General features: G+C 39.2%; 1 protein-coding gene across 1 annotated transcript in view; it reads left to right on the top strand.

Annotated features, from left to right (window-relative positions):
• HELZ (helicase with zinc finger) overlaps positions 1 to 27,673 on the top strand; it is a 149,966-nt gene that overhangs the window by 95,396 nt on the left and 26,897 nt on the right. Inside the window, exons 24-30 of the mRNA XM_007455280.1 lie at positions 5,711 to 5,762; positions 6,544 to 6,734; positions 8,601 to 8,808; positions 20,407 to 20,486; positions 24,440 to 24,992; positions 25,390 to 25,654; positions 26,449 to 26,965. Of these exons, the coding sequence (XP_007455342.1) occupies positions 5,711 to 5,762; positions 6,544 to 6,734; positions 8,601 to 8,808; positions 20,407 to 20,486; positions 24,440 to 24,992; positions 25,390 to 25,654; positions 26,449 to 26,965 (1,866 nt within the window). The remainder of the gene's footprint in view (positions 1 to 5,710; positions 5,763 to 6,543; positions 6,735 to 8,600; positions 8,809 to 20,406; positions 20,487 to 24,439; positions 24,993 to 25,389; positions 25,655 to 26,448; positions 26,966 to 27,673) is intronic.

Raw genomic sequence — 27,673 nt, 5'->3', positions numbered from 1 at the left:
GGTGGGATGGGATGGGGGGGAATCAAGGCCCCCATGTCTACTTTTGAACTATTGTTATTTTGGTCAGAAACAGCTGGTTTCTTTGCTAGACTGCCTGAAAGAAAAAATGCTTGCACTTACCATCTAGAAAAGAAAGTTATGAGAGTGGCATGTTTAGTATTTGTTCTGGTTTTTGGGTGTATTTATAGTCATCAGCATGATATTAAACTTACTGACATGAATTAAGAGAGTATGCCAGTTTGGGGCTTCATTTTAAAAATGTAAAGCTTAATGTGTAAGAAATAATTATTGCTTTAATATCTTGAAGAACTTTTAGCTGAGTAAATATTAAACTGAGACGAGAACTGCTTTCTGTTTTAATGTACTGTTGTCTGCGTTTAATAAAAATGGACCTGATATACAATAATGCTTTAGTGACTTGGAATTAAGCAGATTAAGCATTTTGCATAACTGAATCCTCTAGATTTCTAAAGTTTAAACTATTGATAAATGAATAATCAACTTATTTATCAAATAGTTAAGTTTCTTCTATGTGACAGCTGTTACGGTAGGTAATAGAGAAGCAGATTAGCCCCAGTGTTCTTGCGGCAGATGTTGGAGGGTAACGGTCAGAGGACGTACCACTGCACCACACTGGAGATTTCGGGGTAATTTCACCGAGTGGATGGAGTGAGTGGGAGATTGGGAAGACTGTCAGAAACTAGAACAGAAACTCCCTTAGGGCAGAGATTTTTGCCTGTATTATTTGCTGCTCTAGCCTCTGTGCCTAGAACAACATCTGGCTTATCACAGGTGCTTAGAAGTGTTTTTAAGATTAATGAGTGAAGCTTAACAAAGAGCTCATACGAAAAGCGAGAGGTGTGAGAGAGCAGGCTCTCCAGGGAACAGCAAGTAGCTTAAAGTAGGTGAAGAGTGGGAACCCAGTTAGAAACTTTTAAATTTTATTGTTTTTTATTTAAATGTTTCAGAGACATTATGCCTTTTGCACATTCTTAAATACAATAACTACAATAAACTTTTTACTTAATTGATCAATGTTAGCATCAATTAATGTACCATAGATGCAGCTAGATTCAAGCCATTATATCAAATGTGTACTGACCCTAAGCAAGATCCTGTGATTTGCTTTTTGTTTTTATTTTAAAGGTAAAGAAAATATATGTTGAATCCCCTTGCTTTGCCAAGACTATAAACTCCCCGAAGACAAAAATCCTATTCTGTATATACTTCTTATGGCCTCTAGTGCCTGGCCCCACTCTGCACATAGTGGGTGCTCAGTAAGTACCTGATAAGTGAATAATGGCTATGATGCACCCAGGAGAGTGCAGTGGGGCTTCCTTCTTTCAGTAGGGAGGCTGTGTAGTTAAGGACCATAGCAGCCATCTCCCCAATTTTTTCTTTTTAACTTTTTGGGAAATTTTCTCCACTGATCCAGTCGATATCATCTGTTATTTCATCGTCACTAACACAGAGGTTCACTCAATTGTTTATATACCTGGTTATTTAAAGTTCTTTATATCATATATAATAATAATAATTTTAGGTAACTAAGTTATAGTGAGCCAAAGGTTACTTTTGTCATCATCTCTCCCTTCACGCCCCAGTACTATATTTTACTTCTATTAAATTGTTTTGAGGATTGAATTTGTACTGGAGTCTTTTTTTATCCAACTTTCTATTGTAGAAAATTTCAAATATATACATAAATAGATGAGTATAATGAATTCCCTATCATCCAGCTTCATTAACTGTCAATTTATCCTTGATCTTGTTTTAGCTATCAGCCCACTACTCCACCGCCACATATATGCACTGGAGAATTTTGAAACAAATTCCAGATGTTTTATTTCATATGCTAGAGTCTTTTGATGAAGGGGAATTTACTTGCAAGAAAAGCGTGCTGTTTCTTAAAACAGGATACTAAGCCATATAATTTCCCCCCAAGTTTCCTTAATGTTTAACTTTTAATGCAATTCTGTGCATAAGAAATATTAAAAACTAGTAAGGTTAATGTTAGCCTAAGACTTAAAATCGCAGTAAGATTTAATGTAGATAAAATCATCAGAATGCTGGGTGATGGTTACACGTGCTCCAGGACCTGCTCCCTCAGGACTGTGTCTGGCAGCAAAGCCTACCCCTAGCTCTTCACCAATCAAATGGCTTTATTCTCCTCACTAAGATGTAGGTTCTCTGGTAAGGGTTAGCGAAGGTACAGATATTAGGGGATCCAGGAGCAGGTGGTCCTAGCTCAGACTCATTGCCCCACCCTCCAGGCATCATTTATCTGTAGGAAGGCATCTGTTTCACGGGTGCCTACCGAATCAGCACGTAGGAAAACAATTTGCTTGTCTTCAGTCTGCTTACTCCTGGGCACGTGCTGGGAACAGTGTTCAGAAACTTTGCGAACATGGGACAGATTCATTTGTACATACTATAAAAACTATTCAGAGGATAGATAATATTCAGGAATGGGTCCTCTGAGAAGACCATAGCATTGTTTTATAGATTTTAGTTTGTGAATTGTCCTTCACTGTCTGTCTCTAGCTGCTTATGTTGTGTCTCAGTGTCCAGACATCAGAAGACGTGTCAGACTTGTGTGGCTCAGTAGCCTCAGTGCCCAGCCAGGGGTGGGCGTATCGTGGGCCCTCATAAACATTTGTTGAATGAATAAATGGAAAATGAAAGAATGAGTGAATGAAAAAATAAATACTTGAATGAATAAACGGTTGAGTAAAAACAGTGGTCCTCAAAAAACAGATGATGTGAACTACATTTGCTTATAAGCTTTCTACCAAAGGTATACATACTTTCTGAAGGTTTATTAGCAGAAGTTTGGAATTATCATTATGGAATGACTTTTCTACATAGTTAGCTCTAGCTTACTGCTGCATTGTTATTTAGTTACATGCTACCAAACACTGTGTATTTTGTATAGACCAAGCACACTTATTGCTCTGCAGTTGCATGGGAAGTCTAAATATGCTAGAGGAGTTTTCCCATATTGAACTGTAACAGGGGGCTGAATTATGCTTGCAGATATGCCACTATCTTTTTGTGAGAGGCCCCAAGTTGCTTTTTTCCCCCCATTCGTTCAACAGTATTCATTGAGCCAGGCGATGTTCTAAGCTCAGGGAATCAATAATGACCTAAACAGGTAAAGTCCTAGGGATTTAGGTCCTTCCCAAGTTTCTTTTTCACTTAGTTTATCACACAGCACCCAGAGTGCTGATGTATATTGTCTGGCATGCTTCCAGCTTTACAGTGCAGGAACAATCCAGGCTACGGTTATTCTTTGTATTGATTTCCTATTGCTGTTGTAACAAATTAGCACAAGCCTAGTGACTTGAAATGACACCCATTTATTATCTGACATTCCTTTGAGTCAGATGTCCAGGTTTTTGTTGGTTTCTTGGCTCCAGGTCTCACAAGACCAGGATCAAGGTGTTGGTCGAATGGGCTCTTATCTGGAGGCTCTGGGAAGGATCTGCTTCTAAGGTCATGCAGGCTGTTGGCAGAATCCAGTCCTTGTGGTTGTAAGGACTGAGGTCCCTGTTTCCTTGCTGGCTGTCAGCTGGGAGCCATTCTTAGCTCTGGAGGCTTCTTTCCAGTTCTCGCATGTGGCTCTACCTCTCAGAGCTGTCAACAGCGCATTGAAGCCTTCTCTCTCTTGGCATCTCTGACTTCCCCTTCTACCACTTGTATCTCTTCCTTCCTTTTCTTCCACATCTCTTTGACTCAGCTGGAGAGGTGTCTCTGCTTTTAGGGCTCATGTGATTAGATTGGATCGCCCCAGATAATCCAGGATAATCCTCCTATTTTAAGTCTTTAGTTATATCTGCGGAGCCCCTTTTGCCACATGACATGACAACTCATGGGTTCCAGGGAGTAGGGTGTGTGTGTCTTTGGGGGGCTGTTGTGCCTTCCACACTGACCCAGTGACAGCGTTTTCTCCACCTGACACACAGCCGCCCCTGGTTGACAAGTCCTCAGAGGCTGAGAAATCTGAATGGTTTGTTAGCCTCTTGGAACGGTCTTATCTCTGCTGTGTCACTGCTCTCCTTTCTTCTGTCAGCGTGTCTGCCTCTGGCTGCTCTTGTGGTCACTTCTCATTGCTTACGCCTCTCATCTTCCACCTGTTGCTGCTGTCCCTGCTGTCTGCCATTTTCTCCTTTCCTCTGCCTGCTTTTCTTTTCACTTCTCTATTCCTCAGAAGCTTGTTTTTTGTTTTTTGTTTTTTTAATAGCTAACGACAATCACTGTGAACATTCTCTTCTGGTTAATGGAGCAACTCTGATTCTTTCTTGACTATTTTTTTTCTGACTTTTTCAGAGTTAGAGCTTAGCTGCCCTTGCCTACCCGTCGCTAACCAGCTGACCATAAGCCTTTGATGTTTAGTGCTAACGTGAATATTTAAAGTTGCTGACGGATAGGGAGATAAGGGAAGCATCACTGTACCTTTGCTTTGGTCAAGAACAAATTCCTCTTGCTATAGACATTATCCCCCCACTTAAGCTTTCAGATACAGTGAACAAATAAAAAATTTACGTGGTGGAAGGGTAAGTTGTATAATGTGCTACTTGTGTTGTGTAATGGCTTTGTGTGTTACATTTAGCCAATGAAAAGAGAAAAAAAAATTTTTTAAGTCTAGAAACTCAGAACCATATGTTTCTTCACATATTTCTGCCCCAAAGTCATCATTTTTAATGGTAGACTAGCATGCCATTGTATGAATCTGCCATTGCTTATTTAATAAATTTTCTACTGCTGGACATTTAGGTTCCTGGAAGTGCAATTATTGGGTTAAAGCATATGTACGTTTCTGATGCTTTTGACATCCACATTGCTTTCTAGAAAATTCGTACATTCTCTTAAGCAGATTTTGACACTGTGCATTTTCCTGTTCCTTCAGTAAATTTTACAGTTTGATGCCATGAATCATACTCAAAATATCGTAAACCCCAAAGCATATTTACATTCATGTTATTATTTTAAAGGTTCTCATCCTCAGGAGTTGAAGATTGATATTTTTCCCTTGAAAACGGCATTTACACTTCATAGAAAATTTATAGAGAAGCTGCAAAGGAATAGAATTTAGGTTTCAGTCATATTGATGCATATTTCTTTTTATAAAAACATTAAAAAGAAAAAAGAATTTTAGATATCCTTAATTTGATGTTGAGGAAACTTGAGGCCTAGCACCATGACTTAATGTTTTTACTTTATTTTATTTTATTTATTTTTGGCTGTGTTGGGTCTTCGTTGCTGCGCACAGGCTTTCTCTAGTTGGGGCAAGCAGGGGCTACTCTTCATTGTGGTGCGCGGGCTTCTCATTGCGGTGGCTTCTCTTGTTGCGGAGGACAGGCTCTAGGCACACAGGCTTCAGTAGTTGCAGTGCGTGGGCTTAGCACTTGTGGCGCATGGGCTTAGTTGCTCTGCGGCATGTGGGATCTTCCCAGACCAGGGATCGAACCCATGTCCCCTGCATTGGCAGGCGGATTCTAAGCCACTGCACCACCAGGGCAGTCCCTGACTTAATGTTTAAAAAGAAGGTTGGCTCAAAGGCATCTAATGGTTATTAATTACAGACTCACAGTCTTTACATTTTAATTGTTGCTATATACATTTATTTTGCATGGAATGAGGAAAATGGTTTTTGTTCTTTAATATTAGGTGTGTTTAAATTATTATACATTTGTGTTTTTCTGTAAAGGGGAAAAGCCTCCATCATATCCAGAATGATCATTTCCAGAATGATGGAATTGGTAAGTGGAAAAATTAGCCCTATGAAAACTTGCTTTTATGATGTAAGACATTTATTCCAAATTTCATCATTTAGAAAGAGGAGGATGGAGAGGGACACACACACACACACTGACACTTTGGAGCTCATGTAACTCTTTTATTCAACACATCTGTTCTTGTGAATGCTTTGGTATGTCATTTCTGAAAAGAGGTGATTTTGTAGGTACCAAGGTACATATATATAGAACTTTTGAGGATGAGCATTTAAGCCTCCTATGCAACATAAGTTTTGGGAATATATTTATATCCTACAAATGTTGGTTATACAGATTTTCAAGATAAAGTTTATTTAAGTGATTTAAAATGTTGCAGAATTATGCTTTTAAAACAGAATTATTGTTTTTAAAACAATAATTGCTTAACTGTTTTGTATGTGGCTGTGCTACAGTCACAACTCAAAACTTTATTCTGAAGAATTGTTTATGTTTTCTAGTCTCAGGAGAATGTTTACTATATGGTTTTCTCTCTTGAAGGACACATCTCCAGCTCCTTGCAAGACATTTAAAATTATGCTAGTTTTTACAAGGAATACTTTGTATATCTCAAGCTAATTTTAGGGAATATGGTAAAGTGATTGTTTTTTTTAATATGATCTACTCTTTCACACTGATAACTCTTTGAATATAAGATACCTTATGGCAAAGCTGGGGAATGTGTTTTGTGGTTGGATGATTTTAATTATTTTTGTCTACATGAATATGTACAGCTATTGAGTGCATCCTTTCTCTATTTGTTTTTCAGTTCAGCCCAATCCTTCTGTGCTTATTGGCAACCCTATTAGAGCATATACCCCTCCACCTCCTCTTGGACCTCACCCAAATTTGGGGAAATCTCCAAGCCCTGTTCAAAGAATAGATCCTCACACTGGGACAAGTATTCTTTATGTACCTGCCGTCTATGGAGGGAATGTAGTTATGTCCGTGCCTTTACCTGTAAGTAGATGTTTAAGATACTCCCTATTGAATGAATAAGATAAAATAGGCTTCACTAAATTAGTGACTATCCCAAATAGTGTTCTACTAATCTGTCTCTCTCTTTTCTTTTTTTTTTTTTTTTTTGTTTTTTTTTTTTTTAACTTTTTATTTTATACTAGAGTATTGTATAGTTGATTAACAATGTTGTGTTAGTTTCAGGTGTACAGCAAAGTGAATCTGTTATACATATACATGTATCCTTTTTTTTTTTTTTTTTTTTTTTTTTTGGTTTTCAATGTCTGTAAGCTTCTTTCATTCAAAGCAGCTCTTATGACCAAAGAAATGTGAATTGTTGCTGAAAATTTGTTACTATTTTGTCAGTGGCTATGAAGAAATCTGTAAATTGGGTGTTTTGATTGAAAAGCCTTTGTATTGTCTTAAGTATTTTTACTGGGGAAAATTGGACTAAAAGTTAACAGAGCTAGTAAATTGGACTCTTGTTTTGTAAAGTGATGTTTTATTTTATCTTTTGCTTTTTCACTCTTATATAATTCACTAACCCTAAGAAATACAGTTCTTTGGAGGAGGGGAAAAGGTTTGGATTAGCCTAGCTCCCTTGGATCTAAATTTATCTGAGAAATTCCACACCTTATGAAATCCTACTGGCACTTAAAAACATTTCTAAGACTATAGATTTTTAGAGGGCTTCCATCTTATGTTAAAACTCATTTTTCTTTTCTTTAAGATTTTTGAGTATTTTGGTAATTTTAAAAATTTGCTGTTTACTAATATTTCCAAATTCAGGAATTTTAGCCTAGAAAATAGTTCTTTCATTTAAGATAAGTACTGTAGTTTCAGGTAGAGGTGATCATTTTCAAGGATCTTTGGCACCCCTGCCTACACCCCCAAAATGCAAAAACGCCTAGCTGCCAACATTTTTCAGCCATGTTGGTCATGGTGGTTCACAATCCTGGCAGCCAGTGAGAATAACTGTCAATAAGAAATATGTCATTTATGTCAACTCCCCGTAGACTTTCCATTTTAGCTGAGTTATTTCTTCCCAGACAGCCTGGCAACATTATACATCATCTGCTTTAAATAGTAAGTCCCTTGGGATTTATATTTCATTTTACTAGGTCAAAGAGACTTTTAAAGATTTCTAAGAGTCTGAATTTAATAGTTGTATTATAATAAAATAATAGGGGTGGTAGCTCAGATGTCATTGTGTTTATTCATTTTATATTAATATGCAGAGATTATATATTTTGACACACCTAAAGAAATTTTCTGTTTCTGTGGTTTAATCAGAAGCATTAATTAAATTTATGACCTGTTTGAATTTTGCCTACAGTAAATGAACATTAAATGATTTGGTTATTCATATAAAATAGTAATGCATATTTTTTGAGTTGAGACTCCTTAGACTGAATTTTTTCTTAAATTTTTTCCCTGTTCTCTTACTCAAGTTTATCAAACTGTATATCTATGCAGTTATGACTTTAAAAGACAGTTTTCATGGTAATCAGTGACATATATGCATTCATGCTGAGGGAAAATGATTCAAGACTATAAAATGATTTGACGCCTCAAGGAATAATTACCAATTTTAAGTCCTTGATTTCTTCCTAACCTAGTGTGTAAGGGAAATGGTCAGTTTCCCTTACATACTAAAGATTCAAGGAGCTTTTTTTTTTTTTTTTTCCGCCAGTTGAGATATAGCAGTCATTCTACCAGTTGGTACTATTAGCATTCATTTTGTAGTTATTCATTTTGATAAAATTAACATCTCTGTGTGTGTTTGCTCTTTCCTAATTAATAGCACTATAGCAGTTTGCCTTTCAAAATGTACTGAAAGCAATTATTTTATTTCTTGTAATAACCTAGGTACCATGGACAGGATACCAGGGTAGGTTTGCAGTTGATCCTCGAATCATTACACACCAGGCAGCCATGGCCTACAATATGAACCTCTTACAGACACATGGGCGGGGGTCTCCTATACCTTATGGCCTTGGGCATCACCCACCTGTCAGCATAGGGCAGACGCAAAACCAGCATCAGGAGAAGGACCAACACGAGCAGAGTCGAAACGGTGAGTTGCTGCTGTTCTCGTGCCCCTAAACTGACGGCGCACCAGGTTGTGAGTTGCTGTGCTGTTCTCGTGCTCCTAGACTGACGACGTGCCAGGTTGTATCAACGCATAAGGTTCCTTTAACAGTGAGAGTGTTAACTTGTTCATAGATTATAAGCCTTTTCGAGGAGGAATCTGATGTAAAAACTGTGGATCCTCTCTCCAGAAGATACAGATATGTGCACAGATACAAAACTTACATGTAGCCTACCACTTAACGATTGATGGTGTCAATTTCCTGGAAAAATGTTAATATTTAGATTTTTTTTTAATGGTAGTCATTTAAAATTGAGACAGAAAACCCAATCCTGTTAAACATTTTTGTTGACCCAAAATATTTTTGTAGCATACTAAACATTAATGCTACTGTGGCAATAGTTTATTTAAAGTAGTTATTTCTTATGCAAATCGTAGTCTCTTGTCTACTAGAATTATAAATAAGGAAAAATTACCCTGTGTAATTTTTAAAGTCAGGTTTATTGAGGTATAATTTATATAGAGTAAAATCCACCCTTTTAGAATGTAGTTTGATGTGTTTTGACAAATATGCAGAGCTGTTCACCACCACCAGTATCAAGATTCAGGGTGTTTCCATTTCAAACAACTCCCTCCTGTCCCTTTGCAGTCACTTTCCTCCTCCAGCCCCAGCCCTGGGCAACCACTGATCTGACTTTTGTGCCTATACTTTGGTCTTTTCTCTAGTTTGTCATGTAAATGGAATCATAGTGTCTGGCTTCATTCACTTAGCTTAATGCTTTTGAGATTTATTTGTGTTGTCTGTGTCAGTTGTTTGTTCCTTTTTGCTGTTGATTAGTATTCCCTTATATGGATGGACCACAGTGTTTTTTTATCTCTCCATCAGTTGTTTTTATCTATCCTTAATTATTTCTAATTTTTGGCTCTTATGAGTAAAGCTGCTATGAACATACGTATTGAAGATATTTTCATTTCTCTTCCCTGTAAATACCCAGGATTGAGCTTGTTGAGCACATTTGTTAACTTTATAAGAAACTGCCATACTGTTTTCCAAAGTGGCCAAACCATTTTTCATTTCTGGTATGTGTGAGATTTCCAGTTGCTCCACATTCTCGTTAGTACTTGGTATTGTCAGTCTTTTTAATTTTACCCTTGCTTATGGGTATCTGATAGTATCTGATTGTTGTATTAATTTGCATGTTCCTAATGACTAATGATGTTGAGTATCTTTTCATTGGGCTTATTTGCCACCTGTACATCTTTGATGAAGTGTCTATTTGTATCTTTTGTCCACTTTTTTATTGGTTTGTCTTACAAAGTTAAATGAGTTCTTTATACGTTCTGAATACAAATCTTTAATTAGATATATGTTCTGAAAATATTTTCTCCCAGGATATGGCTTGCCTTTTGACTTTCTGAACAGTATCTTTCAAAGAATAAAAGTTTCCCTTTTTGATGAAGTCCAGTTTATCCAATTTTTTCTTCTTTGGGTCATGTTTTTGGTGTTATGTCAATTTTTTTTTGCCTAATCCAAGATCACAAAGATCTTCCGTGTTTTTTTCTAGACGTTTCATAGTCTTAGCTCTTATATTAGGTCTCCTTTGAGTTAATTTTTATGTGGTGTGAGGTAAGAATTGAAGGGTTTTTTTGTTCTCATTTTGTTTTGCTTTTACATATATGTATGCTCAGTTGTTCTAACACCGTTTGTTGAAAATACTCTCCTTCCTCCATTAAGATGACTTGGTACCTTTGTTGAAAATCAGTTTACTGCCTATGTGAAGTCTCTGTCATCTTCTATTGATGCATATGTTTGTTCATGCCAAATATACTGTCTTGATGACTGTAGCTTCATAAAAGTCTTCAAATCAGGTAGTATGAGTCCTCCAACTTTGTTTTTCTTTTTCAAAATTGTGTTTTCCAGGTCCTTTGCATTTCCACATACATTTTAGAATCAGCTCGTGAGTTTCTACCAAAAAAAGCCTGCTGGGATTTTGATTGGGATTGTGCGGAATCTGTAGGTCAATTTGGGGGAGAGCTGACATCTTAATATTTAGTCTTCTGTTATATGAACGTGGTGTCTCTCTCTTCTTTAAGGTCTTTACTTTCAGCCTTTTAAAAAAAAGAGTTTTCAGAATACAACTCTTGCACTTATTTTGTTAAGGCGAAAGCTTAGATTGATAGAGGTATCTTAGTGTTAGAATTTTCCTCCTCAGTAGTGCATCCCACAAAATTCCAGTGTTCTATTTTTATTTCATTCAGTTCAGTACACTTTCTAGTTTCTCTTAAAATTAGGTCCATGGATTATTTAGAAAGGTGAGTTTGGGTGAGTTATTGGGGATTTTCTAAGAATTTTTCTGTTAACTGATTCCTAGTTTTAATTCCATTGTGGTAAGGGAACATATTTTGCATGACTTGAATCCTTTTGAATTTATTGAGATTTCTTTTATGGCTCAGGATACGGTCTATCTTTATAAATGTTCCACATACATTTGAGAAGAATGGAGTGCTCTAGTGCTATAGGTCAAGTTGGTTGATACGATTGTTCAGGTCTACTTTATCTTTGCTGATTTTCTGTCTACGTTGAAAAAAAAAGAATATTGAGTTCTCCAAATATAATTGGTATTTATCTACTTTTCCTTTAAGTTTTAACATTTAATTTATTTTTTATACAGCAGGTTCTTATTAGTCATCAATTTCATACACATCAGTGTATACATGTCAATCCCAATCACCCAATTCATCACACCACCATCCCCCACCGCCACTTTCCCCCCTTGGTGTCCATACGTTTGTTCTCTGCATCTGTGTCTCTATTTCTGCCCTGCAAACCGGTTCATCTGTACCATTTTTCTACATTCCACATATATGCGTTCATATACGATATTTGTTTTTCTCTTTCTGACTTACTTCACTCTTTATGACAGTCTCTAGATCCACCCACGTCTCTACCAGTGACCCAGTTTCATTCCTTTTTATGGCTGAGTAATATCCCATTGCATACATGTACTACATCTTCTTCATCCATTCGTCTGTCGATGGGCGTTTAGGTTGCTTCCATGACCTGGCTATTGTTAATAGTGCTGCAGTGAACATTGGGGTGCATGCGTCTCTTTGAATTATCGTTTTCTCTGGGTATATGCTCAGTAGTGGGATTGCTGGGTCATATGGTAATTCTATTTTTAGTTGTTTTTTTTTTTTGAGGTACGCAGGCCTCTCACTGCTGTGGCCACTCCCGTTGCAGAGAACAGGCTCCGGACGTGCAGGCTCAGTGGCCATGGCTCATGGGCCCAGCTGCTCCGTGGCATGTGGGATCTTCCCGGACTGGGGCACGAACCCGTGTCCCCTGCATCGGCAGGTGGACTCTCAACCACTGTGCCACCAGGGAAGCCCTGTTTTTAGTTTTTTAAGGAACCTTCATACTGTTCTCCATAGTGGCTGTATCAATTTGCATTCCCACCAACAGTGCAAGAGGGTTCCCTTTTCTCCACACCCTCTCCAGCATTTGTGGTTTGTAGATTTTCTGATGAGGCCCATTCTAACCGGTGTGAGGTGATACCTCATTGTAGTTTTGACTTGCATTTCTCTAATAATTAGTGATGTTGAGGAGCTTTTCATGTGCTTCTTGGCCATCTGTGTGTCTTCTTTGGAGAAATGTCTATTTAGGTCTTCTGCCCATCTCTTGATTGGGTTGTTTGTTTTTTTAATATTGAGCTGCATGAGCTGTTTACATATTTTGGAGATTAATCCTTTGTCTGTTGATTCCTTTGCAAGTATTTTCTCCCATTCTGAGGGCTGTCTTTTCGTCTTGTTTGTAGTTTCCTTTGCTGTTCAAAAGCTTTTAAGTTTCATTAGGTCCCATTTTTTAATTTTTGTTTTTATTTCCATTACTCTAGGAGGTAGATCTCAAAAAAGATCTTGCTGTGATTTATGTCAGAGTGTTCTGCCTATGTCTTCCTCTAAGAGTTTTGTAGTGTCTGGTCTTACATTTAGGTCTCTAATCCATTTTGAGTTAATTTTTGTGTATGGTGTCAGGGAGTGTTCTAATTTCATTCTTTTACCTGCAGCTGTCCAGTTTTCCCAGTACCACTTATTGAAGAGACTGTCTTTTCTCCATTGTATATCCTTGCCTCCTTTGTCATAGATTAGTTGACCATAGGTGCGTGGGTTTATCTCTGGGCTTTCTATCCTGTTCCATTGAGCTATATTTCTGGTTTTGTGCCAGTACCATACTGTCTTGATTACTGTAGCTTTGTAGTATAGTCTGAAGTCAGGGAGTCTGATTCCTCCAGCTCCGTTTTTTTACCTCAAGACTGCTTTGGCTATTCAGGGTCTTTTGTGTCTCCCTACAAATTTTAAGACTTTCTGCTCTAGTTCTGTAAAAAAATGCCACTGGTGATTTGATAGGGATTGCATTGAATCTGTAGATTGCTTTGGGTATTATAGTCATTTTTACAGTATCGATTCTTCCAACCCAAGAGCATGGTATATCTCTCCATCTGTTTGTGTCATCTTTGATTTCTTTCATCAGTGTCTTACAGTTTTCTGAGTACAGGTCTTTTACCTCCTTAGGTAGGTTTATTCCTGGGTATTTTGTTCTTTTTGTTTCAGTGGTGAATGGGATTGTTCCCTTAATTTCTCTTTCTGATCTTTCGTTGTTGGTGTATAGGAATGCAAGCAATTTCTGTGCATTAGTTTTGTATCCTGCAACTTTACCAAATTCATTGATTAGCTCTAGTAGTTTTCTGGTGGCATCTTTAGGATTCTCTGTGTATAGTATCATGTCATCTGCAAACAGTGACTGTTTTACTTCTTCTTTTGCAATTTGTATTCCTTTTATTTCTTTTTCTTCTCTGATTGCCGTGGCTAGCACTTCCGAAACGATGTTGAATAATAGTGGTGAGGGTGGACATCCTTGTCACGTTCATTATCTTAGAGGAAATGCTTTCAGTTTTTCACCATTGAGAATGATGTTTGCTGTGGGTTTGTTGTATATAGCCTTTATTATGTTGAGGTAGGTTCCCTCTATGCCCACTTTCTGGAGAGTTTTTATCATGAATATGTGTTGAATTTTGTCAAAAGCTTTTTCTGCATCCATTGAGATGATCATATGTTTTTTATTCAGTTTGTTAATATGGTGTATCACATCGGTTGATTTGTGTATACTGAAGAATCCTTGCATCCTTAGGATAAATCCCACTTGATCATGGTGTATGATCCTTTTAATGTGTTGTTGGATTCTGTTCGCTAGTATTTTGTTGAGGATCTTTGCGTCTATATTCATCAGTGATATTGGTCTGTAATTTTCTTCTCCTGTAGTATCTCTGTCTGGTTTTGGTATCAGGATGATGGTGGCCTCGTAGAATGAGTTTGAGAGTGTTCCTTCCTCTGCAGTTTTTTGGAAGAGTTTGAGAAGGATGGGCGTTAGCTCTTCTCTAAATGTTTGATAGAATTCACCTGTGAAGCCGTCTGGTCCTGGACTTTTGTTTGTTGGAAGATTTTTAATCACAGTTTCAATTTCATTACTTGCTTGTGATTGGTCTGTTCATATTTTCCATTTCTTCCTGGTTCAGCCTTGGAAGGTTATACCTTGCTAAGAATTTGTCCGTTTCTTCTGGCATAGAGTTGCTTGTAGTAGTCTCTTATGATGCTTTATATTTCTCCAGTGTCCATTGTAACTTCTCCTTTTTCATTTCTAATTTTACTGATTTGTGTCCTCTCCCTTGTTTTCTTGTTGAGTCTGGCTAAAGGTTTATCAGTTTTGTTTATCTTCTCAGAGAACCAATTTTTAGTTTTATTGATCTGTGCTATAGTTTTCTTTGTTTCTATTTCATTTATTTCTGCTCTGATCTTTATGATTTCTTTCCTTCTGCTAACTTTGGGTTTTGTTTGTTCTTCTTTTTCTAGTTCCTTTAGGTGTAAGGTTAGATTGTTTATTTGAGATTTTTCTTGTTTCTTGAGGTAGGCTTGTATTGCTATAAACTTCCCTCTTAGAACTACTTTTGCTGCATCCCATAGGTTTTGGATCGTTGTGTTTTCATTGTCATTTGTCTTTAGGTATTTTTTTAATTTCCTCTTTGATTTCTTCAGTGATCTCTTGGTTATTTAGTAACGTATTGTTTAGCCTCCATGTGTTTGTGTTTTTTTCATTTTTTTCCCTGTAATTGATTTCTGATCTCATGGCGTTGTGGTTGGAAAAGATGCTTGATAATGATTTCAGTTTTCTTAAATTTACTGAGGCTTGATTTGTGACCCAAGATGTGATCTATCCTGGAGAATGTTCCGTGTGCACGTGAGAAGAAAGTGTAATCTCCTGTTTTTGGATGGAATGTCCTATAAGTATCAATTAAATCTGTCCGGTCTGTTGTGTCATTTAAAGCTTGTGTTTCCTTATTAATTTTCTGTCTGGATGATCTGTCCATTGATGCAAGTGAAGTGTTAACGTCCCTCACTGTTTTACTGTCGATTTCCTCTTTTATACCTGTTAGCAGTTGCCTTATGTATTGAGGTGCTCCCATGTTGGGTGCATATATAATTGTTATATCTTCTTCTTGGATTGATCCCTTGATCATTATGTAGTGTCCTTCCTTGTCTCTTATAACATTCTTTATTTAAAGTCTATTTTATCTGGTATGAATATTGCTACTCCAGCTTTCTTTTGATTTCCATTTGCATGGAATATCCTTTTCCATCCCCTCCCTTTCAGTCTGTATGTGTCCCTAGGTCTGAAGTGGGTCTCTTGTAGACAGCATATATATGGGTCTTGTTCCTGTATCTATTCAGCAAGCCTGTGTCTTTTGATTGGAGCATTTAATCCATTCACGTTTAAGGTAATTATCAATATATATGTTCCTATCACCATTTTCTTAATTGTTATGGGTTTATTTTTGTAGGTCCTTTTCTTCTCTTGTGTTTCCCACTTAGAGAAGTTCCTTTAGCATTTATTGTAGAGCTGGTTTGTTGGTGCTGAATTCTCTTAGCTTTTGCTTGTCTATAAAGCTTTTGATTTCTCCATCAAATCTGAATAAGATCCTTGCCCTGTAGAGTAATCTTGGTTGTAGGTTCTTCTCTTTGATCACTTTAAATATATCATGCCACTCCCTTCTGGCTTGTAGAATTTCTGCTGAGAAATCAGGTGTTAACCTTATGGGAGTTCCCTTGTATGTTGTTTGTCGTTTTTCCCTTGCTGCTTTCAATAATTTTTCTTTGTCTTTAATTTTTGTCAATTTGATTACTATGTATCTCGTTGTGTTTCTCCTTGGGTTTATCCTGTCTGAGACTCTTTGTGCTTCCTGGACTTGGGTGGCTATTTCCTTTACCATGTTAGGGAAGTTTTCAACTATAATCTCTTCACATATTTTCTCTGGTCCTTTCTCTCTCTCTTCTCCTTCTGGGACCCCTATAATGCGAATGTTGTATTTAATGTTGTCCCAGAGGTCTCTGGCTGTCTTCATTTCTTTTCATTCTTTTTTTCTTTATTCTCTTGCATGGCAGTGAATTCCACCATTCTGTCTTCCAGGTCACTTATCCGTTCTTCTGCCTCAGTTATTCTGCTATTGATTCCTTGTAGTGTATTTTTCATTTCAGTTACTGTATTGTTCATCTCTGTTTGTTTGTTCTTTAATTCTTCTAGGCCTTTATTAAACGTTTCTTGCATCTTCTCGATCTTTGCCTCCATTGTTTTTCCGAGGTCCTGGATCATCTTCACTATCATTATTCTGAATTCTTTTTCTGGAAGGTTGCCTGTCTCCACTTCATTTAGTTGTTTTTCTGGGGTTTTATCTTGTTCCTTCATCTGGTACATAGTCCTCTGCCTTTTCATTTTGTCTGTATTTCTGTGAATATGGTTTTCCCTCCACAGGTTGCAGAATTGTAGTTCTTCTTGCTTCTGCTGTCTGCCCTCTGGTGCATGAGGCTATCTAAGAGGCTTGTGCCAGCTTCCTGATGGGAGAGACTGGTGGTGGGTAGAGCTGGGTGTTGCTCTGGTGGGCAGAGCTCAGTAAAACTTTAATCCACTTGTCTGCTGATGGGTGGGGTTGGGTTCCCTCCCTGTTGGTTGCTTAGCCTGAGGCGACCCAGCACTGGAGCCTACTGGCTCTTTGGTAGGGCTGATGGTGGACTCTGGGAGGGCTCATGCCAAGGAGTACTTCACAGAACTTCTGATGCCAGTGTCCTTGTCCCCACGGGGAGCCACAGCCACCCCCTGCCTCTGCAGGAGACCCTCCAACACTAGCAGGTAGGTCTGGTTCAGTCTCCTATGGGGTCACTGCTCCTTCCCCTGGGTCCTGATGCACACACTACTTTGTGTGTGCCCTCCAAGTGTGGAGTCTCTCTTTCCCCTAGTCCTGTCGAAGTCTTGCAGTCAAATCCCACTAGGCTTCAAAGCCTGATTCTCTAGGAATTCCTCCTCCCGTTGCCAGACCCCCAGTTTGGGAAGCCTGATGTGGGGCTCAGAACCTTCACTCCAGTGGATGGACTTCTGTGGTGTAAATGTTCTCCAGTTTGTGAGTCACCCACCCAGTGGTCATGGGATTTGATTTTATTGTGATTGCGCCCCTCCAACTGTCTCGTTGCGGCATCTCCTTTGTCTTTGGATGTGGGGTATCTTTTTTTTTTTAAACATCTTTATTGGAGTATAATTGCTTTACAATGGTGTGTTAGTTTCTGCTGTATGACAAAGTGAATCAGCTATACATATACATATATCCCCGTATCCCCTCCCTCTTGCATCTCCCTCCCACCCTCCCTATCCCACCCCTCTAGGTGGTTACAAAGCACCGAGCTGATCTCCCTGTGCTATGCGGCTGCTTCCCAGTAGCTATCTGATTTACATTTGGTAGTGTATATATGTCCATGGCACTCTCTCACTTCATCCCAGCTTACCCTTCCCCGTCCCCGTGTCCTCAAGTCCATTCTCTATGCCTGCGTCTTTATTCCTGTCTTGCCCCTAGGTTCATCAGAACCTTTTATTTTTTTCATTTTTTTTTTTTAGATTCCATATATATGTGTTAGCATACGGTATTTGTTTTTCTCTTTCTGACTTACTTCACTGTGTATGACACACTCTAGGTCCATCCACCTCAGTACAAATAACTCAGTTTCGTTTCCTTCTATGGCTGAGTAATACTCCATTGTATATATGTGCCACACCTTCTTTATCCATTCATCTGTCGTTGGACACTTAGGTTGCTTCCATGTCCTGGCTATTGTAATTAGTGCTGCAATGAACATTGTGTTACATGACTCTTTTTTTTTTTTTGCCTCTCACCACTGTGGCCCCTCCCGCTGCGGAGCACAGGCCCCGAACGCGCAGGCTCAACAGCCGTGGCTCAGGGGCACAGCCGCTCCGCGGCACGTGGGATCCTCCCGGACCGGGGCACGAACCTGCCTCCCCTGCACCGGCAGGCGGACTCTCAACCACTGCGCCACCAGGGAAGCCCTGACTCTTTTTGAATTATGGTTTTCTTAGGGTATATGCCCAGTGGTGGGATTGCTGGGTCCTATGGTAATTCTATTTTTAGTTCTTTAAGGAACCTCCATACTGTTCTCCATAGTGACTGTATCAATTTACATTCCCATCAACAGTGTATGAGGGTTCCCGTTTCTCCACACCCTCTCCAGCATTTATTGTTGTAGATTTTTTGCTGATGGCCATTCTGACCAGTGTGAGGTGATACCTCATTGTAGTTTTGATTTGCATTTCTCTTAATGATTAGTGATGTTGAGCATCATTTCATGTGTTTGTTAGCAATCTGTGTATCTTTTTTGGAGAAATGTCTGCTTAGGTCTTCTGCCCATTTTTGGATTGGGTTGTCTGTTTTTTTTGATATTGAGCTGCTTGTATATTTTGGAGATTAATCCTTTGTTGGTTGCTTCCTTTGTAAATATTTTCTCCCATTCTGAGAGTTCCTTAACTTAACAAAGTTTACTTTCCAATTTATGTTTTACCACTCAGGTACAGAAAAGGAACCTCACAGTATTTCAGGTTTTCCTCTTCTGGTCTTTATCTGTTGTTATCATGCATTTATTTTACTTTTCCTATGTTATAAGCCTCAACCATTGTTATTATTTTCATTTAAAGAGCCTAGTATCTTTTTGAAGAGTTTTAAATAATAAGAAAAATAATCTTTTATATCTATCCATGTAGTTAGTACTTCTGGTAATCTTGATTTCTTTCTGTATATTCATGTTTCTGTTTCAGTAATTTTTCTTCTGTCTGAAGGACTTCTTTTAACATTCCTTGTAGTTCAGGTCTGCTGGCAGTGAATTCTTTCAGCATTTGTATGTCTGAAAATGTTTTTATTTACAGGGTATAGAGTCTTGGTTGATAGTTTTTATCTTTCAGTATTTTAATGATGTTACTCTACTGTTTTCTTGCTTACATTATTTTTAGTGAGAAATCTGATGTCATCCTTATCTTTGCTTTTCTGCATATAACATGTCTTTTTTTTCTCTGATTGCTTTTAAGAACTTATTTTTATACTGGTTTTAGTAATTTGTTTATGATGAAATGATACTCCTTGGTGTAGTTTTCTTCATGATTCTTGTGTTTGTGGTTTGTTGAGCTTCTTGTATCTGTGGGTTTACAGTTTTCATCAATTTGGTAATTTTTGACCTTTATTCAGAAATTGTTTCTGTCTCACCTCCTTTTCTCTTCAGGAATTCCAACTACCCATTTATTATGCTTCTTAAAGTTACCCCACAGTTCACAGATGCTCTTTTCATCTTTTAAGAAATTCTTTTTTCTTTTTGTGTTTCACCGTGCATTGTTTCTATTGCTGTGCCTTCAAGTTCACCAAGTTTTTCTTCTGCAGTGTCTAAACATCTGCTAATTCCATCCAGTGTATTTTTCATCTCAGACATTGTAGTTTTCATTTCTTAAAGTTTAGTAGTAAGGCTATTCTGGCACAAAGTTCCAGGGGCATTCTTAAAAGAATGTTTTCAAGGAAGAACCCAAATTAAGGATTCTCTCAAGGGATTTAAAATATCCAGTAGTTAGTTCTTATAGATTAAAAGCCTTTCACATGCGGGAACTAGCATTATTTGTCTATTATAATTGTGATTTTTTTTTTAACCTTAATACTGCTTCCTTTAATGTTTGTCATCCACTTATATTTAGTTTGATATCTATTACTTTTAAACGTATAACTGCATTCTTTTCAGAATATCTTTATTTAGTTTAGATTCCTTTACTAAATTACATTGACGCGTTATTTGGATTTTTGCATTCGTAAATGGCCAAAGTAGTAAACCTTTATAAATAGGCCTTTTCTATGTCTAGTTTAAGAAAATGAGGCTGTAAATTCCTGGAGAATGGGCAGTTATCTTTGGAGTTAGTTGATATTTTAAGGTTATTCCCTTATTAAGCTTTTGCCTTGTCAGAGAGATTTGCTTCATTTATAAGTTTTCTTTCTTGCAGAGAAATTGCAACTCTGAAGATTTAAGAACAAAACCCAAGCAGTAATAATTAATAATTGTTGAAAAATGTTTAAAATATTCCACTTCTTTGTCTAATATTGGATAGTCATTGGCATTTTGTAACATCTACTGAAGACAATTTATAAGAATTCTGAAATATTTTCTTAGGTAAAAGTGATACAAATAATCCTGGACCTGAAATTAGTAAGATTCGGACACCAGAGAAAAAGCCTACAGAATCAAAACAGGTAGGTGGTTTACCTTTAGTGAATGCGTTGTTCTAATGGAGTTAGTTTGATTGATCATCTTGGAATCCTGGTATTTTAAAGAAAATTATCTACCTTTTTATGTATATCGTTTATGTTTGTTGTTTCATGAGGATCTGGTGGGTCATGTTGCACTCTCTCCCTCCACCTTTTCTTTGTCTACACTATTTTATTTATCAGAATACTTTTTTCAAATTGTGTTATTTAGCAATAGACTTGAATTCAGAGACTTCCAATGATAAAGTAATAAATGAAGACACAGCTATAGATGTGTTACTAAAAATTATCTCATACTGGGAAGAGCTGTTACAGTGCGGAAGGAAGACTTAACTTCCTCAAGTCCCTCACCTTGTCCTCTCGTCACACCTGCTGTGTGCATCCTTAACTCTTAACCTGTTTGTTCATCTGCTTTTTCTGCTTCTGTGCTCGTGAACCAGTGAGGGAAAATGAAATCATTGGTTGAATTAGTGCCACTGGAAACTCATGCTTTCTGGTCTCAGGGAACCCGTGAGGTGCCTCCCCATTTCTTTTGTATGTGCCTGGCTCCCTTTGCCCAGTTTTCTCAGCAGCTCTTCTGATGCCTGCTTACCTTCTACCTGTTATTCTTACGATCAGGGGATGACCTTGCCTTAGAGTGACATTCTTCAGGATTTCACGCTCTTAACTCAGAACTTTAGTCCTCACACTTTTCCTGTGTCCTTGAACATCCTTCTATATCACCGATCTCAGAGGAAGAGTTTCCATTAAGACTTATCTCTCCTCTTCCGGTCACCTCACAGACCTTGTCCCTTCTCTTCATTTATCTTCAGATCCTTTCCAGCTACTGGTCCTTCCTCCTCAGCCTGTAAGTAAATTGATTGACAGACTGTTTTTTTAAAAGACACTTTATTTGGCCTTTATTTCCTTTATATAGCTACTGCCTAATTTCTCCTTTTCCCCCTCATCTCTTATTTGTCCCTTAACCAACACAGACTAGTATTAGGCCTTAACATTTCACTAGAACTGTTGAGCTCAAAGTGACCAGGGACTTCCCCGGCAGTCCAGTGGTTAGGACTCTGCACTTTCCCTGCCGTGGGCCTGGGTTCGATCCCTGGTTAGGGAACTAAGATCCTGCAAGTGGTGCAGCCAAAGGAAAAAAACAAAAACAAAAACAAAAAAACTCAGAGTGACCAAATCTTATGAACATGCTTCAGTTGTAACCTTACTTGACTTTTCTTTGGCATTTGGCACTATTTTCTACCTCTTTCTTCTTGACCATCTTGTTTCTTTGGGTTTCTTTGACACACATTTCTACTTAATCACAACTCTTTCTACATGATCTTCTGTCCCTTTTATAAGTCCCTGTCCACCCCTTCCCATCTGTCCCTAGTCCTTAAGTTGGGGTTTCCCAGGGTTCTGTCATGGCCCCATACCTCTCTTTGCATTCTGTGCTTTCTCACTGTAAACTAGTCCAATTCCACAATTCCCATTACTTGCTCCCTGATGGTGACTTCCAAATCTGTATCTGCAACTTCAGGCTGGCTTTAAGCAACTGTTCTCTGTACTCAGGTACTTATGCCTCATAAGCAGCTCTGACTCACAGTTTATACAACTGGAAGGGCTCAGTACCCACTGGAGGAGCTGCAGTGCCAATTAGGCAGCCAGGGGAGCTTGCTGATAGAGTAAGAGGGAAGCAGCAGTGAAAGTAGGCGTCCTGTGTGTTTGGGAGCGGGTGCAGAGAGAAAGCAGAGGGCTTGTGGGGCGGTACAGCAGCAGCACCGGTAGTCAGAGGGCCAGGGTTAGGGTTAGGACAGACCCAACCGGGAGAGTCTTGGGTGCTGTCAGAGCAGCTGAAGCCAAGATAGCCAAACGTCTCTCACGTCCTTTTTTAAAGTTTTCTGTTGTGGTCTTTCCCTGTTAGGGGACTAGGCAACCTGATAGACATGTTTCATTTTCTTTGCCACCCTGATGCTTCGTCCTGGGCCCTAGGGGGAAAATGTCCTAGCTCTCCTTGACTCAGGATTAAGAGGAAAGCAATAGAGGAGAATCTAATTCTGATAATATTAGAGTCAGACTCCTTCAGACTTTACAGCCGTCTCCCCTGCTTAGCCTGTTGTAGTATCGCAGAGGAGCACAGTCTTGATCTAAATTTCTGCGACACTGGCCCAGCTTCTTGTCCAGCTCAAAGTCAGAAGTGAGGAAGGCAACTGAAACATCAGCTTATCCACAGACACAACCTTGACATCTAATCGTGGTCACCCTCATGCGATCAGCGTATGCCTGTCAACAGTATCTTCTGGAGAAGGGTGTATCTCAGCTGAAATGTCGCTTCAGTCATTAAAAAGATGAAGATTTATAGGGGAAAATGTTTGTTGATAAAGAGCCTTAATCAGGTTCTGAGACAGTTGAAGAGCAGGCATTGCAGCTGCCTGGGAAGACTGGGGCAGAGTTGCCATCCATCTCATTTCATTTCCGAGATAATTTATACATACCCAGTAGTCTTCAGGATCTTATTGGCCAGATTTAACGTTGGTCCATTTGAGCTAGACATGAGAATGCTCTTGGGGCATGACTGGCACATCGCAGCCATTTGTGGCAATAGCTTGGTTGCCGGATTACCCCAGCTTCAATTCAGGAACAAACTGCTTGTTCTGTCTTCTTGAGAGTGGTCAGTTTCATGTCACTTAAGATCAGACTTGTGTTTCAGAAGGATGACAGCACTCCCTAGCTTAAAAACCTTTGGTAGCTTGCCACAGTTTACGGGATTAAAAACATGTTTATTCTCAGTATTGACTCATTCAGGGTCTTGTGTAATTGGGCTTCTGCAGTTTCATCTGATTTCAAGAAGGGGAAGATTAGCATGTAAGTCCAGTTGTAGCTCTATGTGCACAGAACTTCTCGTCTCAAATCTGCTTCAGTGTATAAGCTGTTACCTTTATCTAGTATGTACTTCCCTCATACTAGATAAAAAACTCCAGCTCCTTATGCAGGATTATCATTATCTCCATGAAGTCACCTTTAATTTTCTCAGGCTCCAGGATGTCATCTCACGTCCTCTTACAACACCTCTAATGTTATGCTTACACGTTGGTATCCTCTACTGGACTCTAAGCCAGAGCTTAGAGCTTAGCAGACTTGTTCTGTGAAAGGCCAGATACTAAATTTTCAGGCTTTGTGGGCTGTGTGGTTTCTGTTGCAGCCGTTCACCTCTGCCATTGTAGTGAGGAAGCAGCCGTAGACAGTGTGTCAACTTGCACAACTGTGGCTGTGTTCCAGTAACACTATATGCACAGAAGTCCGGTGGACTGGAAGTGGCCTGGGGGTCGTAGTTTGCCAACCCCCGCTCTGCACTCCTGGGGGTACAGACTGAGTCTGACTGTTTTTTAATCTCCAGCCCCAGGCACAGTGTCCTTGGTAGGCCCTCAGTAAGTGTTTGTTGAAGGAATAATGGCAAAAATTGACAGCCAAGCTTTTAATGCAAAGGTGATACAGTACTTTTTTTGTTGTTCACTTCAGAGTTATTTAGACTCTGAGATTTTTTTTATGTTAATATAGATACGTTTGAGGAAGAGATGTATAAAAACAATAAAATCAGAAGGAAAGAACACATTTTAATGATTTATATCAGAAGGAAATAAATGGTTATCTTTCCAAGGAAGAAAGTGTGAAAATAAAAATAATGTTTTTAAAGGAATTAAAGTGGATATGATAATAAAATAGTAGTATCTTTCCTTGTGACTCACATGTAATATGTGGGTTTTTTTCTGTTTCATCGTTCCTAATTTAAAGAATATTCCCTCATTTGATTGTCAGAAAGTGATTTATGGGGCCCCCAGCGCTCCTGCTATTAGGGATAAGAGTGGATCACGTCTTTTAGATGTGCCAGGGGTGGGAAAAGGCGGTGAACCGCAGGACTTAGATCTTCCTCAGCTAAAAAGTACTTCTTCTTTTTTTAGATGGATTTGGAATCAAATCCACAGAACAGAAGTCCTGAATCACGTCCTGGTGTTGTTTATCCCAAATTTCATCGCAAAGACAATCTCAACCCAAGACACATAAATCTCCCTGTTCCTGCTCCCCATGCACAGTATGCAGTCCCCAGTCGCCATTTTCATCCACTTCCCCAGCTGCCAAGACCACCGTTTGCAATTCCACAGCAGCACGCCTTGTCAAATCAACAGCAGAATAATTTGCCTGAACAACCAAATCAAATGCCGCCCCACCCGAATCAGGGAGTCCCGCAGCAGAATCCGCTGGGTCAGCCGCCTCCTCAGCTTTCTGCTGCCTGTCAGGCAGGCCCCAACAGTGCTTTTTTTAATACTCCGGTTTCTCATCGACCACAGTCCCCTCCTGCAGAGGCTGCAATTCCTGAGCAGCAGCCCCCTCCCATGCTGCAGGGGGGCCACAGTCCTCTGCGAGCCATTGCGCAGCCCGGCCCCATTCTTCCTTCACATCTGAATAACTTCACTGACGAGAACCCCCCAGGACTGCCTGTAGGAGAGGCTTTAGGTAAGTTCTCTGATCGCTGCTGGATGTGACAAATTCAGAGATGATTTACTCAAATGACATTGCTGTACAATATTTTTTGAGTCAGGATTGATTCATTTCTTCAAATAACGCCAGCAAAAGAATCAATCAGTTAGTGTGGTAATCAGAATCTAGTTCCAAATGCTATATAATACTAAGCATCCAGTTGATGTCAGGTTATGTCATGATGTAGGTAAGGAAGAGTCATCATCATCACCATAACTTGAGTTACTGGCAAGTTTAGAAAACATATGCTTTCTCCAAAACTCAAATTGTAGCCATTTCTTTCTGGAGAATATCTGGTTGTAAAAACTCTTGAAAGAATTAACTTGAAACCCTAAATGCTGAAAACATAAACTTCGCACCAATGTTTCTACAGATCGTGTGCATGGGAGTGTGGCTCTGGAAGCATTACGGCAGCAGCAGGTGCGGTTACAGCAGTGGAGTGAGCATCACGCCTATCTCAGCCAGGGCAGTGTTCCTTACCCACACCATCACCATCCTCACCCTCACCCTCACCCTCACCCTCACCCTCACCTCCAGCATCTTCCCCAGCCGCCCATTGGATTACATCAGCCACCAGTGAGAGCAGACTGGAAGCTCCCCAGCAGTGCCGAAGATGAAGCAGAAACAGCTGACTCAAGGTATCCCAGCAGACTGACACGAGCCCCTACTGTTGTCCTTGAGTGGTGTCCTTTTAGCCTCAGACTGGAATATTGTCCCAAAGAAATTGGATGCCGGCCTTCTAGGTACATTGCTCCACAGTTCTGTCGATTGACTCTAAAATATAGAGCATCTTTTGAGAAGTAACTCTTCTGAAAATCTAGGCATGGACGACCCACTGTGGCTCGTAAGTTAATGTGGCCTCTTGCTTTGCAGTCCTTCTGAAAGAAACGTACCATCACTGTGCGTGGTTTTTTCATACTCAGTCATAATGCAAAGAATGCAAAGAGGACAGGATTAAATTAGAGGTTAAAAGTTAAAAATTCTAAATTTATCATCAATATGTTTTTTTCTAGTAGCACGAAATTCTACCGTCTTTTAAGTATAGATGTTTGAGTGTTCAGTCCTCATTCTAAACTTGTTTTTATGGTGTCATGTGAACGCATTGAAGTGTTTCCTAATCCCTTCTGAATAAGATCCACCATTATGGTGACCTTTTATAGCCGTTAGTTACCAAAGGCTTGTAAAGACCAGGACAGTCGTTTTTAACACCAAGGGAAAAGAAAGAAATCAGATACTTGGGCATATTTAGTGTCTTCAGTTCAACACCTGTGAGTGTTAATGCTTCCTACTCTTGAGATGAATTAACGTTAGTTCTGATTAAGTAGTATGCTGTTGTTGGTAAAAATTACACATGTAGTTGATTAAGCTCTCCTTAATGTGATGAAGCTTTTCTTTTGTTTTCTCCTCCTCATATTTCATCATCCTTATGTAGGTTTCAGGACTTAATCAGAGAACTGTCTAATCGTGATCAAAGTGAAACACGGGAACTAGCTGAGATGCCGCCACCTCAATCAAGACTTTTGCAATATAGACAAATTCAGACCAGGAGCCCACCAGCAGTCCCCTCGCCCCCGTCCAGTGCAGACCACAGCACCCACTTTTCCAACTTCAGTGACAGCAGCAGAGACCTCGAAGTAGCCAGCAACCCAGCATTTCCACAGCGCCTGCCGCCGCAGCTGTTCAATTCGCCTTTCTCGTTGCCGTCTGAACACCTCGCCCCTCCTCCCTTGAAATGCCTGGCACCTGATGGAGCATGGACTTTTGCCAACTTACAGCAGAATCGCCTGATGGGGCCGGGTTTTCCCTATGGCCTACCTCCACTGCCGCCCAGGCCACCGCAGACCCCTTTTGTGCACATGCAGAGCCATCAGCCTGCTGTCAGCCAAGAGCCCTTCCACCCGCTGTCGGCTCGCACGGTGTCGTCCTCTTCGCTCCCCAGCTTAGAAGAGGTAAAATGTCTTTCTTCTGCGCTTCTCCTTTCAGGATCGTTGATTGGGAAAAAGATCAATATTTGTTGGTTTGATGGTGACGGTGGACAGATCTTAACTATATTTAATAGTCTTGTAAAGATCGTATTTTCTTGCAACTTGTTTGTTTTTCAGCTTCATTTTAAAGAGTTGTTTATTTTTTATTGAAGTCTAGTTGGTTTACAGTATTGTGTTAGTTCCAGGTGTACAGCAAAGTGATTCAGTTATATATTTTTTTTTTCAGGTTATTTTCCATTGTAGGTTATTGTGAGATATTGAATACTATTCCCTGTTATACAGCAAATCTTTGTTGCTTATCTGTTTTATTTATAGTATTCTGTATCGGTTAATCCCATACTCCCAATTTATCCCTTCCCCCTCTCCCTTTCCCTTTTGGTAAACCATAAGTTTATTTTCTATGTCTGTGTGTCTGTTTCTGTTTTGTGTATAGATTCATCTGTATTATTTTGTAGATTCCACATGTAAGTGGTACCATGGGATATTTGTCTTTCTCTGACTTACTTTCACCTAGTAGGATATTCTCTAGGTCCATCCATGTTGCTACAAATGGCAATATTTCATTCTTTTTTATGTCTGAGAAATACTTCATTGTGTGTATGTAGGTGTGTGTGTGTGTGTGTGTGTGTGTGTGTGCACGTATGAGTGTGTGTGTGTGTGTATATATATATA

This window comes from Lipotes vexillifer, unplaced genomic scaffold (assembly GCF_000442215.2).
Source record: "Lipotes vexillifer unplaced genomic scaffold, Lipotes_vexillifer_v1.1 scaffold664, whole genome shotgun sequence".
NCBI lineage: Eukaryota > Metazoa > Chordata > Mammalia > Artiodactyla > Lipotidae > Lipotes > Lipotes vexillifer.
Note: the sequence above shows the minus strand (reverse complement) of the source record. Positions and strands in the feature narration are given on the sequence as shown.